This window comes from Sardina pilchardus, chromosome 12 (assembly GCF_963854185.1).
Source record: "Sardina pilchardus chromosome 12, fSarPil1.1, whole genome shotgun sequence".
NCBI lineage: Eukaryota > Metazoa > Chordata > Actinopteri > Clupeiformes > Clupeidae > Sardina > Sardina pilchardus.
This window is the reverse complement of record NC_085005.1, coordinates 6,678,288-6,693,287: the sequence shown is the minus strand read 5'-3', so window position 1 is coordinate 6,693,287 and position 15,000 is coordinate 6,678,288. Positions and strand designations below refer to the sequence as shown.

General features: G+C 47.4%; 1 protein-coding gene across 1 annotated transcript in view; it reads left to right on the top strand.

Annotated features, from left to right (window-relative positions):
- The window catches only part of ift172 (intraflagellar transport 172), a 54,297-nt gene that overhangs the window by 27,062 nt on the left and 12,235 nt on the right, over window positions 1-15,000 (top strand). The window contains exons 26-34 of the mRNA XM_062550935.1: window positions 935-1,024; window positions 2,584-2,681; window positions 5,088-5,223; window positions 6,273-6,389; window positions 8,115-8,257; window positions 9,357-9,450; window positions 10,067-10,131; window positions 12,599-12,779; window positions 13,690-13,799. Of these exons, the coding sequence (XP_062406919.1) occupies window positions 935-1,024; window positions 2,584-2,681; window positions 5,088-5,223; window positions 6,273-6,389; window positions 8,115-8,257; window positions 9,357-9,450; window positions 10,067-10,131; window positions 12,599-12,779; window positions 13,690-13,799 (1,034 nt within the window). The remainder of the gene's footprint in view (window positions 1-934; window positions 1,025-2,583; window positions 2,682-5,087; window positions 5,224-6,272; window positions 6,390-8,114; window positions 8,258-9,356; window positions 9,451-10,066; window positions 10,132-12,598; window positions 12,780-13,689; window positions 13,800-15,000) is intronic.

The window sequence follows — 15,000 nt, the reverse complement described above, 5'->3', positions numbered from 1 at the left end:
TGTCAGTCTACAGTATACATACAGTCCCCTATAACCATCAAGATGAGTTCAAACACAAACGCACAGTTGGCTGGACCCGGACCTGACCGCCAGCACAGGGCCAGAGCAGGGCCAGGTCGGGGCCAGACCCTCTGGGCAGTGCGGCACAGCGGCGGCTATCGGCTCCCGCGGCAACCCGGTGCCCCGGGGCTTTTGATCCGTCTCGCTTGTTAAGTGGCGCTGGACGAGGGCGTCTGCGGAGCAAATCGATGGAAATGCACGGAGCTGCCAAGGAAGTGTAGGGAAGCGCTTTGTTCTTCGCCGGACAACTTTTCCGGCCAGCGTTTTTTTTTTTACGCAAACGCTGAGGACCGGAGCCAACAGAGTGAAGCACGGAGCTGCTTAAAAAGTGGGATTGGACTCTCATAAAATCGCATTGTTGCAGGATGCATCCTGGTGATAAATCTTGCTAACGCTAGCACAAGAAGTGGCCTAATTTTTCATGGCGGAGCGGAGCTGCAGTTTGATCAGGTTTTTGTTTTTACTGCTTGAGCGGTATTGATTAGACGTAAAGGGGGTGAAAAACTGATCCGGGAGCTGTGTGTCTGCTTGGGATGATGAACGAGCCTCAGCTTTTACCCAATCTGGCTACGCAGCAGGGACGCAACTCACCAGCTGGCACTTGACTGCAGATACAAAACGAAAAGAGCCAACACACACACACACGCACGCACACACACACACACACACACACACACACACACACGCATGCACACATTTACACACACATGCACACATTCTCACACACACACACACACACACACACACACACCTGAATTTTTTTTACACACTAAAGTGTTGTCCTTCACCTTTGGCCAAAGCTGTCATCGTCTGTGTATATTCATCCAAAGAGCCTGATGTCTAACGGGTGTCCTGGTGTTTCCTTGCTCTCCAGGTTGCCGAGCGGCTGTTTGTCAAAGGGGATCAGATCAAGGCGGCCATCGACATGTACACTCAAGCAGGACGCTGGGAGGAGGCCCACAAGGTGAGGGGGGCCGTGTCCATCTTCATGGAAAGTAAAAAAAATCAGGTTCCTAGGCTAAGTACACTTGGCGTAACAAGAAATTTGGTCTCTGCATTGATCCCATCCATGAATTAGTGAAGATAGATAGATACTTTCTATCTATCAAGTGAAAACACAGAGCACACAGTGAACACACACTTGCTCCAGCGGCTACTTCACATTTTTTATACCGGTCGGGAATCGAACCAGCAACCCTTCGGTTACAAGCCCGAAGGTCTAAGCAGTAGGCCACGGCTGCCCCATGGACTCTGGTCACCACGGGTCAGTACACCTGCTAACACACTACCCTCAGAACTCATCACCATAAGCTACGTCATGCTACTTCATTAGCATGTATGAACACAGCACGGTGTTGGAGCAAATTTATCCCGCAGATAAGGAAAGTTTACTGAGTTACAGTTGTCAATTTCGGCAAACTATTGAAGCCGCATGACTTGCCTACAGATGTGAATTCATGTATAAAATTTGAGAGCAATCAGTTGTTGAGCATATAGAAGGATTACATTTTCATTTATTGCAGTTATGGCAAGGACTCTCAACATGTTTTCTTTGTATCTTGTTCAGTGTTGATCTATTCTAAGATGGAGGAGTCGGTAGACTGTAGCTGTGTCTCATTCCAGGGGCTGCGTGGTTCTAAGGCCGGATTCGTAGACCGGTTGCGTCATAGTGGCGCGCCTAGTACTAGTTCTAGACTAGAGGAGAAACACATGCCACCATGGACAAGACAACCAGAGACAAACAGAACACTTTCAGATGCTACACACAGAGACACACACACACACACACACACACACACACACACACACACACACATACACACAGAGTGCACTCCTTTCCTCTTGCACACACACACACACACACACACACACACACACACACAGAGACACACTCATTTGCTCTTGTAAACTGAGGAACACCATTATTACCAAGTAGCCCAGCACGATGCTCCCTGTACAAAAGTACAGTGTCAGCCTATACCCAGTAGTTTAAGCAAAACACCTTCAGATGCCCCGGACACATTTGATGTCCAGCTCAGTCCAGAGAGCGTCGAGCGTAGCCAAGTGTGACCCCTGTCTCAGCAGAAGAGAGTGCTGCTGGAGAAGGTGTCAGACCCCAGGGCACGGCTTTACATGCGGCACACACACACACACACACACACACATGGACGGGGCTTTTGGCTCCGGGCCTAATTGAGCGCTGGACAGACAGTGCCCCGGCCTCTCCCTGTACTTCCTCGGCGGAGGCCAGAGCTGGAGGATAATGGCCGCCCCAAACACGTACGCCCTGTCGGTTCCACGCGCGTCCACGCTCTCGCCGTGTCTCGGAGTCGCTGGCACTCTCTTCATCTTTCTGGTATCTTCACTTTGTCGACTTTCCCTTTTTTTTTCTTTTCCACCTGCCCTCTATTTCCTCTTCCACCTGTCTCTTCCCCTCTCTCTCTCTCTCCCTCTCTCTCTCTCTCTCTCTCTCTCTCTCTCTCTCTCTCTCTCTCTCTCTCTCTCTCTCTGTTCCTGCTGTAGCTGGCGGTGAAGTGTATGACCCCACAGGAGGTGTCGGATCTGTACGTGAGCAGGGCAAAGGAGCTGGAGATGGAGGGCAAGTACAAGGAAGCAGAGAGGTAAAGTTCCTGTCTCACTCTCTCTCTCACACACACACACACACACACACACACACACCACACACACACACACACACACACACACACACACACACACACACACACACACACACACACACACACACACACACACACACACATACACGTATATGCACGCACGCCCATCTTTGTCTTTTTTTTACCTTTACTATCTTTTTTCTTACTTTTTTCCATCCAGTCATGTTTTCTCTCCTTCTTTTCTTCTCTATCTGTTCTTCCTTCACAACGTGATACAGTCTCACTTCTTACGACTCTTCAAAACTCTTCTACTCTTGGCCCACTTTCTTTCTCACTCTTCTCTGTCACTCTCCCTCCCTCCCTCTCTCTCTCTCTCTCTCTCTCTCTCTCTGCGTCTTCCTGTTTTCAGTGGTATCGATCCGCTCTCAGGCTGGGTGAAATTAATAATGGATTTTTTATCGCTGTTGAAGGCAGAAGTGTTGCGACACGAGACTGGCGGCTCGCTCAGGGATGTGATTTATAGTTTAGTCACAACACTCGCACGCCGACCATGTCACCACCCGGCACCACAGCGCAAACGCGCGCCACGATCAAGGGCTCCTGCTGCAACTAATCGCCAAACAAATGTCATACCGCCATTGTGAGTCGCCAGCAAATTGAACTTTGATTGGGCAGCTGGCGCTTGTATTGCGGGTAAATCTAACCCAAGAATCCAATCATTACCATGGTTCACAGCTCGAGGGCCAAGCCTCTTATTTATATGTGGAGTTTTTTTCTTTTTTTTTTCTTTAAAGAATGGGAATGATTTTCTATGTTAGATACAACAGCAAGGTGTCTGGGGTGTGGAGTGTGCCTTTCTGGAGCGTATATATGTGAGCCATGGTGGCTAATAATATTTCACTCAGTAACTGTTTTCCAGGAGACTTGTTTCATGTTGATTTCTGTTTACTGCTCTAAAAGCAGAATACTTTATTTTTTGCTTATCTCTCTCAAAACCAGTTTAGGCTCGTTTTGAATTCACGGTGGCGGCAGTGGCGGCAAAATAGAATGCCAGTGATTTTCAGTATCAGTGTTATCTGGGCTTCTTAGAAAGGCTGCTTACATTTAACGCTTGAAGCAAACGGTTTTGAAGTCTATGCAATGTGTTTTTTTTTTTTTTACAAAGTCAACACCTTAGTGAAAACAACGGTCTGTATCATTTGATAGCAGGGCTTAATACCTCCGACATTTTTTGACAGGCTTATACTTAATGAAGGCAATCAAAAATATGCCTTTTACGCAGTGAGAGTTCAATAAAGTCAGTGATGGTATTCACACCTGCCTTGTTTAGTTCGATTAAAACGAACTCAAGTTCGTTTCTTGCTTGGTTCGGACCTTTTTGACTGGTGTGAATACAATCACTCGAACTCTAGTGCGGACCAAACAAGCGGACCGAGACCCAGCTGAGGAGGTGGTCTCGGAGCGGTTCCTATCGAACCCTGGTGCGGTTCGTTTATGGTGTGAAAGCAGACCGACCTCGATCCGACCCAGTTACAGAAATCTACCTTTTTTGGATTTGACGAGCTCCCGTAGTTTTTGCGCATTATGGGAAATGTAGGATAGCTCCGTGACGCACAACAGCTGTAAGCAGCAGTGGGCTAACGCTTTTTTGCCAACAATAATTTGATTTTGCATCTCCTACCCGTTCCGTCTTCCGTAGGCCTGCTGTTAGCATGTTGGACACACAAGAGAGCTCTTCTCAGCTGTTTTGTTTCACGTCTTCGTCGTTGCAAAATTACGAGCATGATATTGTTAAACTTGCATCAAACGTCTTGACGCTCAAGCACTTCTGCAAAGCTGTAACTGTATAAACTATATTGCTAGGATAATAACGAGTACAGTACGCAAACATAGTATTTACGTGGGCCAACTTTGACTTTGGCATCCTATTCTTCACCCCACCTACACGTTTACCAGCCAATGGTTGAACGACATTAGCACATGTGCTTTTGTTTATAAATTCTGGTCCGGTTGCAATTAATCACGGTGTGAAAGCGAACCGCACTAAAAAAGAAAAAAAGAAAAAAAAATTGGTCCGGACCAAGTAAGTGAACTAACGGACCTTCCTGGTGTGAATACGCCCTTAAGACTCTTATACAGACTGGTGTTTAGTGATTTCACCTCTATATCTGACATTCAGTTAATAGCATCGAATTCACTGATGGCAATGGAGTCATCAAAATGGTAAATGGCAGAATTGCTCTTAAAAGCTAGAATTGCTCTTAAAAGCTTAAATGTTGTAAGTCGCTTTGGTTAAAAAGCGTCAGCCAAATGTAATGTAATGTAATGTAATGTAAATGCATGTAGTGAAGATCCCTCTGACAGTGGAGGCTATTGGCGGTTCACCCCCACTCGTGCTCTCCTCTGCAGGCTCTTCTCCGCCGTGGACCAGCCTGACTTGGCCATCACCATGTACAAGAAGAACAAGATGTACGACGACATGATCCGCCTGGTGGCCCGCCACCACCCGGACTTGCTGCAGGAGACCCACGTCCACCTGGCCAAGGTGACCTGTCCATCTGTCCACCCACACCATGCCCACCTAGCCAACGGTGCCACTAGTCTCACTGCGGCACAATACCCTGCTTAAGAAAACATTCTATGTATCCTTAAATTAGTATATGCAGTATATGTAGTATAATGTATATTTTTTTGCCTTTTTGCCTTTATTATGACGGGACAGTGAAGAGGTAGACAGGAAGCAGGTGGGAGAGAGAGATGGGGTGGGATCGGGACATGACCGCAGGTCGGACTCGAACCTGGGACCGGTGTATGGCACGAGCGCTGTAGCCTGTTGTGCCACAGCGCCCGACATATATGCAGTATAATTTTGGTTGAAATGCAGTGCATCTGCATTGCCTTTGCATGATAGTTGTGCAGAGGATTAGAAGTTATCCCCTTGTGTCACAAATAGAGCGGATATCACAAGTCGAGAGCTGTCCAGTCAAAACTCCAAATGCACCCGCTGTGTGTTGGCGAAAGCACCTGAGGGCTGAACTCCATCTTGGGTCTTATTTGATTGCCCCTGGCAAGACAAGAGATAGCTGTCCTTCATAGTGTAAACGGAATACTACAAAACCGAAAGTGGTGGAGATTCAGAGAACGTTGACCTCCACCAAGGTCAAATGCTTTATGCCGTTTCACACAACTGTAGGAGAAGTGAAACAAAATTTGTGGAATATTTGGTGAATCCCTCTTCTCCGGAAAAAGGTTGGTCTTGACCTATGGTGACACCTTTCCATTTCAACTTTTGGTGAAAAATCGAAGCAGCAGTTTTTGTGTAATCTTGCACACAACCAGACAAACAAACAAGTTGTACTGAAAGCGTAACCTCAGTGCCAACGTCTGCTAAAGCCCTACATGTATGACCATGGAAAAGTAATTAAATGGGCTTGTGTGTGTGTGATTTGTATTTAAGGGGCTTTGTATGTTTTTATCTATTAATATGTAATTTTTTTTTTTTTGTGTGTGTGTGTGTGTGTGTGTGTGTGTGTGTGTGTGTGTGTGTGTGTGTGTGCGTGTGTGCGTGTGTGCGTGTGTGTGTGCGTGCTCTAGGAGCTGGAGGCAGAGAATCGGCTCCAGGAGGCTGAGTACCACTACTTAGAGGGTCAGGATTGGAAGGGAGCTGTCCACATGTACAGAGGTCATGACATGTGGGAGGAAGCCTACAGGGTAAGTGTGTATGTGTAGATGGGTGGGTCGGTGTGTGTGTGTGTGCATGCATGCATGCTTCTCTGTGTGTGTTTGTGTGTGTGTGTGTGTATGACAGAGAGAGAGAGAGAGTGTGTGTCTGTGTGTGTGTGTTTGTGTGTGTGTGCATGCATGCTTCTTTGAGTATGTTTGTGTGTGTATGACAGAGAGAGAGAGTGTGTGTCTGTGTGTGTGTCTGGAAATACAAGTATTAGACATTGTTCGGTCGCCAAATAAACATAGCCCTATATCATAATACGTCGGTAAGCACAATGATTTCTCTTGTCAGTGCACCCTTAACCTAAATCATAGACCACTAGGTGGATGCCTCTTGGCTGGAAATGCTTGTACATTCGTTTGGAAATTCAAGTTCTGATGTGCCTTTGGCAGCTGTTTAAAATGCTCCCCCCATTTTAAAACAGAACCAGGCGCCCATGATCTCGTCATCTCTCATGATGTGAAATCGTTATGGGGAAAACGGAGGGGGGGCAAAGTCGTTAGTGTAGTTGGACGGGTTTGCATAAATGGCAAACTTCAAACGCAGTGCTACTTGATAAACAAGTGGGCATGTATATAGTGGATGGCAGTTAATATCTATAATGCATGCGTCTGCTTCTCAGTGGTTGTTCCCATGCTTCCCCTTCAGTCTGTCAGACACCACCTGCTGAATGCGCACAAACACACACACACACACACAGACAGGCACATACACATACACAGTCACACACAATGCAATGTTTTTATGTTTTTATTTATAATCAAAAGAGAAATGTGGCCTGCTGCTTTATGCGCTTCTCTCTCTCCGTCTCTCCTTCTCTCTCCATCCTTCCATCTTCATTGGCACGGCGCTCACGCACAAACACACACACAACACGCCCCCGCTCTGCAGCTCCACGCAGCTTTTGTGGGCTTTCTGCTCCGCATGAGGCAGGAGTGGCGCATCCTCACTCTTCTGTGTGTGTGTGTGTGTGTCTGTGTGTGTGTGTGTGTGTGTGTGTGTGTGTCTTGTGTCTGTGTGTGTGTGTGTGTGTGTGTGTGTGTGTGTGTGTGTGTGTTTGTCTGTGTCTGTTTAACCGTGTCTGTGTCTGTTTCTGTGTGTGTGTGTGTGTGTGTGTGTGTGTGTGTGTGTGTGTGTGTATGTTTGTGTGTGTGTGTGTGTGTGTCTTGTGTCTGTATGTGTGTGTGTGTGTGTGTGTGTGTGTGTGTGTTTGTCTGTGTCTGATTAACCGTGTCTGTGTCTGTTTCTGTGTGTGTGTGTGTGTGTGTGTGTGTGTGTGTGTGTGTGTGTGTGTGTGTGTGTGTGTGTGTGTGTGTGTGTGTGTGTGTGTGTGTGTGTGTGTGTGTGTGTGTGTGTGTGTGTGTGTGTGTAATCGTGTGTGTGTGTCTGTTTCTGTGTGTGTGTAACCGTGTGTGTGTGTGAGAGAGAGAGAGAGAGAGAGAGAGAGAGAGAGAGAGACCATGTTTATGTTCACATATGTGCATATGTGGTTGTTGTTGGTGTTGCTGAAGGCTCATGCACACCCCACATTCGTGTCTGTTTGTCTCCCAAGGTGTGTGTGTGTGTGTGTGTGTGTGTGTGAGCGCAAGCTGTTGGGCGTGTTTGTGTGTCTCCTTGTGAGAGTATTGATGCATATTTACGTGTGTATTTGTATGTGTGTGTGTGCGTTTGTGTGTGTGTGTGTGCGTGTGTGTGTGTTCGGGGGACAGGTGGCGAAGAACCAGGGAGGAGCGGCAGCCCAGAAGCAGTTGGCGTACCTGTGGGCCAAGAGTCTGGGGGGCGAGGCGGCCGTCAAACTGCTTAACAAGTTCGGCATGCTGGAGACCGCCGTAGAGTTCGCCACAGAGAACTGGTGAGTCCTCCGGGATGTGTGTGTGTGTGTGTGTGTGTGTGTGTGTGTGTGTGTGTGTGAGGGGTAGGCTATTGTGTGGGAACAGCACATCTGATGCAGGCAGCACCCTTACATGAGTCACACTGTAGCAGACACAGCCTAGTGCTAGCACACACACTCACTCAACACACACACATACAGACACAGCCTAGTGCTAGCACACACACTCACTCAACACACACGCACACATACAGACACAGCCTAGTGCTAGCACACACACACACACACACACACACACACACATTCAGCACACACACATACAGACGCAGCCTAGTGCTAGCACACACACACACACACACACACTCAGCACACACACATACAGACACAGCCTAGTGCTAGCACACACACTCACTCAGCACACACACATACAGACACAGTACAAACAGAGACACATGTACCGAGATGCAGGTTTGAGTCATGCATGCACATACACACATCTGCACACACACTCAGGTATACCACTTCTGGATAAACGGATAAGCACACACACATATACTCACATATGCCATTTCTATATCCACAAATACACACAGACACACACAGACACAGACACACACACACACACACACACACACACACACACACACACACACACACACACACACACACACACAGGTACATTCTCAATGATTAAGCAGGAAGGCATAAGCGCCCCGCCCATCTCAGGGGCTCTGACTGGTGCTGCCGCTGTCTGTCACTTCCTGAATTATTTGCAAGTTTATTTACTGGGGCAAGTGAGGTGCCGTGTTTGCACAAACAACCAAACAATACAAAACAAAACAAAGAAAGGGAGACGCACAGGATAATAACGGCGCATTAAAATGCAAAACCTCGCACCTCGATTCTTCCGCTGCATGTTTAGAGATTTTTATTTTCGGAAGTCTGAAAAAACTTTTTCAAATGTTTTTTTTTTCTTTTTCCTTTTTTTCCCCCCGGTGATGATGAGGCATTTTTCCAAGTTGACTTTTTTTTTGTTGTTGTGTTTGGTTGTGCTGTTACAAAGGCCTGCTGTCGCTGTTGTTGTTTGTGACTGTGCCACTTCTGTCTGCTCCGTCTCCAGCTCTTTTGACTTTGCCTTCGAGCTGGCGCGCCTCTCCCTCAAGCACAAGATCCCCGATGTCCACTACAAGCACGCCATGTTCCTTGAGGACGAGGTACACTCCTTTGACTCTCTCTCTCTCTCTCTCTCTCATTCCCTCTCTCTCTCTCCCCCGTCTCTCTCTCTCTCTCTCTCTCTCTCTCTCTTCTCTGTCCCTGTCTCGTTTTCTCTCTTTCATTGCCATCTGTTCGTCTTCCACCTTGGTATAAAAAAAGAATAATCATTCCACTTTCACTGCATAGAGAGACTTGAAAGTCCGCCCCACTGTCACTTAGGGCTTCCCTTCCTACTCTGGTTCTCTCCGCAGTCTCTCAAACATTTATAAGTTTGCTGTGCTTGTGTGTGTGTGTGTGTGTGTGTGTGTGTATGTGTGTGTGTGTGTGTGTGTGTGTGTGTGTGTGTGTGTGTGTGTGTGTGTGCGTGTGTGTCACTGAGTGTGTGCGTGCACATTTGCGCATGTGTGTGTGTGTGTGTGTGTGTGTGTGTGTGTGTCTCATTCAGGTGTGTTAAAGTTGCTGCGCCGCCTCCCCAGTTACTTAAATGTCACATCTGAATTATTAATCTTCTCATAACGTGCTGGGGGTCTGTCAACGACCTGTCATTTTTTCTGTCTCTCTTTTTCTCTCTCTCTTTTTTTTTCGTCATGTCATCTTCGGTCTTTATCCTTCAAGGGCAAGTTTGCGGAGGCCGAGGCAGAGTTCATCAAAGCCGGCAAGCCCAAGGAGGCCGTGCTGATGTAAGTGCATTGCTGTGTGTGTCTGTGTGTGTGTGTGTGTGTGAGAGAGAGAGAGAGGGAGAGGGATTGGAAAAGCGCAAGAGAGTGCTGTGTGTGTGTGTTTGGGAGAAACTGTGAGAATTGCAGGGTGTGTGTGTGTGTGTGTGTGTGAGTGTGAAACTGAGAATTTCAGTGTGTGTTTGTGTGTGTGTGTGTGTGTGTGTGTGTGTGTGTGTGTGTGTGTGTGTGTGTGTGTGTGTGTGTGTGTGTGTGTGTGTGTGTGTGTGTGTGTGTGTGTGTGTGTGTGTGTGTGTGTGTGTGTGTGTGTGTGTGTGTGTGTGTGTGTGTGTGTGTGCATGCTCGCTCTGCAGGAGTTGGGGCTTCAGGCTCTTCCTCAGCAACACTTCAAAAGGGGGATGCCGGGCTGCCAGCGAGGCTCCTCTGAACTTCCCATACCGCCCTGATTAGCTGCTGCCGCGCACGGACCGCCTGATAACTTAGACACGCTGATCCAAGGAGGAGAGAGGGAGGGAGAGAGAGAGAGAGAGAGAGAGAGAGAGAGAGAGAGAGAGAGAGAGAGAGAGAGGGGAGAGAGAGAGGGAAAGAGGGAGAGAGAGTGAGTTGAGGGATAGAGATGAGCCAGGAACAGAGAGAAGGGGATGAGAGAGGAGAGATAGAGGAAGAGAGAGAGCGAGAGACGAAAGCGAGTCGGGGGGATCGAGAAGAGAGGGAATAGAGAAGGAGGATGAGAGAAGAGGGGAAGAGGAAGGTGAGAGAGAGAGAGGGGTAGAGAGAGAGGAAGAGGAAAGAGAGAGAGAGAGAGAGAGAGAGAGAGAGAGAGAGAGAGAGAGAGAGAGAGAGAGAGAGAGAGAGAGAGAGAGAGAGAGAGAGAGAGAGAGAGAGGGAGAGCGAGAGCGGGCGGAGGGTAGCGGGGGCACACAGGTGGTGTGGGGGATCAGATGCTGTCAGGGCCCGAGGCTTTGATCCGTGCCTCACGCGGACCAGACACGTGCCCCACACCTCCAGCTCCAGCAAGAGCAGAAGAGGAGGAGGAGGAGGAGGAGGAGGAGAGGAGCGCAGAGAGAGGGAGGTGCAGTGAGCAGGCCAGGCCTGTAGGTGGCAGCATCAGGAGCCAGTGGAGAGCAGAGACCTGCAGCAGCAGGAGAACAGAGGCGCATCCACTGCAGAGGTTTAGTCGCTGCACCAGGCAGGGTTGCGCTCAAGTCAACTCCTGCAGTGTTGTGCTGCTGGGGGAGTTTGTTGTGTCTGAGCGCTGAATGTTCCCACAGACCTGTGATTCTGGGGAAATAAAGGACAGTTATTTTTATTTATTTTTTTTTGTCTCCTGAAGACCTAATAAGCCAAAGACGTCCAGAGGATTCTTGGTTTTACTTCACTGGCACAAGAGACACCTCCAGAAGTGGCGAAGCTCCAACACACCTGATGTTGGCAGAGATGAGAGCAAGCCAGTGAATTAGTCGCTACTTCTCCGTAAACGCCAGATGGGCCCCCATATAAATCATGGCAGCGAACATTTCCAGATTACTCCACGGTGTTGGTCCAGGGCATACTGTTCAGTGGGGCTCCATTAGCCGATTGCTTTGGCTTGGAACTATATTGTGATGGTTTGAGTCAGTGCTCGTAGCTTTTGTACTTTGTATTGATATTGCTATTCTGGGATTGCTTGACTCACCGTTAATGGATTCAGTCAGATCTTCAGCGTGATTGGTTCAAGGAGGTGGAGTGAGGTGCGAAAAACATTAAGATCATCAGGGTTTGATATTCAGGGAGCCTCCTATTGAAAACACATGAAAACATCTGTGGTAGTGTCGATGCTCTTGTGCTGTGTTGGTTTTAGCAGTCTCCGTTCTCGTCAACTCTTCAGACATTTGTGTTGATGTTCAGGCTACGGTTCAGTGTGGCTGGGCTGGATGGCCTAAAAACCAAACCTACTACCTGCCACCTACTTACAGTACTAACCTACAAACTACAAAATGCAAAAAGTTATAACTTGATTTAGTTTTAATTTTCCTTCTTGAATATGATCTAGTTTGGTAGGAGAGCTAATAATCTTTTGGTAGGGGGAGTATAGTGTAAGTATCAGGCCCTCTGTGACATTACAAGTATCATTCGTATCATTCGTGCTGTAGGCCTCAGCCTCTATGCTTATGGATGACCTCACTAGTGAGCTCTATTACTTTTGACATCACATCCTGCTTATGTTTGCTGCCCATCAGCTGGAGAAAGTTGAGAGACATTGGACATAGCCTATGATGCCAGATCATTTTTCAGTGATGGAATTTAAAGAGAAAATTGATTTTCATAAGACCAAATCGATTTTAATAATAAAAAAAGAAAAAAAAACTTCCGATTTAAAATCTTTTTTTTAAGGGCGATGTCCACATTAGAGTCTCAGGTAAGCCGACGACCGCGCAGGGCCTCAGGTTCGCCGATGACCGTCTCCCCCGTCTTCCCCCCCCCCCCCCAGGTACGTGCACCAGAAGGACTACGGCGGTGCGCAGCGCGTGGCCGAGGCTCACGACCCAGACAGCGTGTCGGACGTGCTGGTGAGCCAGGCCAAGCACTGCTTCGACCAGCGGGACTTCCAGAGGGCCGAGGCCTTCCTGCTGCGCGCGCAGAGGCCCGAGCTGGCCATCAAGTACTACAAAGTAAGAGCGCCCAGTCGGCGGCCATCTTAGTTAATCTCCAATCCCTTTGAGCCCTCACCCCCTTTGGTTCTGCTCTTTGTGTTGCTTTGTTTATTTATTTATTTCGTTCTTGTTTTGGTTGCCCTTTTTTTTTTACGTAAACAGGCGAGAGAGGAGAGTGTGTTGGAGCTCCTTGATAACCAGCTGTGAGGGGGGGGGGGTGTGTTAGCAATGCTAATGAAAATCTAAAAGTCAGCAGCAACAACAACATCATCAACAACAAGGAAAAGCCAAGGGAGAACTTTTTCCTCGGAAGGTTGAATTAAGAACTGAGGTTACGCGTGACGCATAAATCATGGGGAAAGGCTGCAATAAATGGGGGCTTGCGGAGCTTCGTTTGGAAATCAGGAGGTCCCAGAGCGCGGAGCGGACGCTGCTATGATAGTGCGGGACGGGAGAAAGAAAGTCACAGAACTCTTAAAAACAAAAAAGCACAATTGCCAATACTAGTATTACCAATACTGTAACTATGCTATAATGTATGGGGAAGTGGGTATATAGGTGGATATAGCTCCTTCTTGCTGAGTGCCCTTCAACATTCTATTCCTAGTGTCCTGGATATGTGCTCTTGTGTATGTTTAACAGGGTCCCCACGGGTCATGGAATTTCGGGAATGTCAGGGAATTGTGTTGTAGCAGTTTGAAATTCACTTTGTAAAATACATTAACAAATATCTCCCGCTCTAAAAAAGTAAAAGATTCTTGAATGCTGCACGACTGTTCTGAAATATTTGGTCAATATATTGTATCCTTCATTATAGTAGGTCACAGAAATGCAGGGGGTTTTTTTTTGTCGGGGAAAAGTCATGGAATTTTACATTTCACTTGGGAACTGGTTTCATTTGAATCTGTGTGTGTGTTTGTGTGAACAGGATTCAGAGATGTGGAGCGATGCCATGCGGATCTGTAAAGAGTACCTCCCCAGCAAACTCTCCTTTCTGCAGGAGGAGTATGAGATGGAGGTATCCAAGAAAGGACCCAGGTAAGAGCCCTTGTGTTCCAGAGGCAGCCTGTGACAGATACACACACACACACACACACACACACACACACACACACACACACACACACACACACACACACACACACACACACACACACACACACACACACACGTATACACACATGCACACATGCACCCACACAAGCCAGCCAACATTTAGCACATGATGTAAAGGCATAATATATTTGTTCATGTGATTGATCTGTCCCCTTTTATCTGCTATAAATTCACATTGATGGGTCCCTTTGAAAAAGCTGCCAAAATGCACTTTCATTTATAACGTTTTGCATAGAATTATACACTGCACAGCTGCAGCTTTTTTGACAAACACAGGCGTAGCGATCTGTTGGAATCTCTGGGTGATGCATCATGTATCTCGCTGTACATGTATGAGAATGAGCAAGCGAGTGAGCGACCCACTCAGAAACACACACACACACACACACACACACACACACACAGAGAGAGAGAGAGAGACAGTACTCCCAGTCCCTTCCCTGCCAGTGATCCACATGCGCGCACGCACACACACACACACACACACACACACACACACACACACACGCACATGCCTGCCGTGGCCCTTTATTAAAACATGCCGGCTTTTTATCCCAAATTATATGGGTAATGAGAAGCTCATTACCGGAGCAGATGCACTGCTCGCCTGTCTCCACTGATCATTTCTGCCTATTTTTAATGACTTGTGGGAAAACATCAAAGAGGTCTCTCATGAACCAAGAGACACGAAAAAAGAGAGATAGAGAGAGAGAGAGAGAGAGAGAGAGAGAAGGAGAGAGAAAGAGAGAGAATATACTTAAGCATGGGTTAGATGCACGACCCAATCAAGCATAATTTGGGCCTCTCGCGTGGTCAAGTGTGAACTTTTTAACACGCGGCGACTTTCTCGTTGACTCCTCTTGGCGTTTCATTTAGACTCTCCGGCGAAAGTGTTAAGTGTGAAGGTAGAAAGGGAGAAAGGGATGTAGGCTGAAAGAAGACAGTTTTTTTTACAGTTTGTTTTCGTTAATTAGGCAGCATGAAGGGATACAGTATAGACTGAAAGAAGACCGATTTTCTGTTTGTCGCTAATTCAGTAATGTGAATGTAGAAAGAGGTGTAGGCTGAAAGAAGAGATTTTTTTTTTTTACGTTAATTCAGCAGCTTGAAGGTAGAAAGGGAT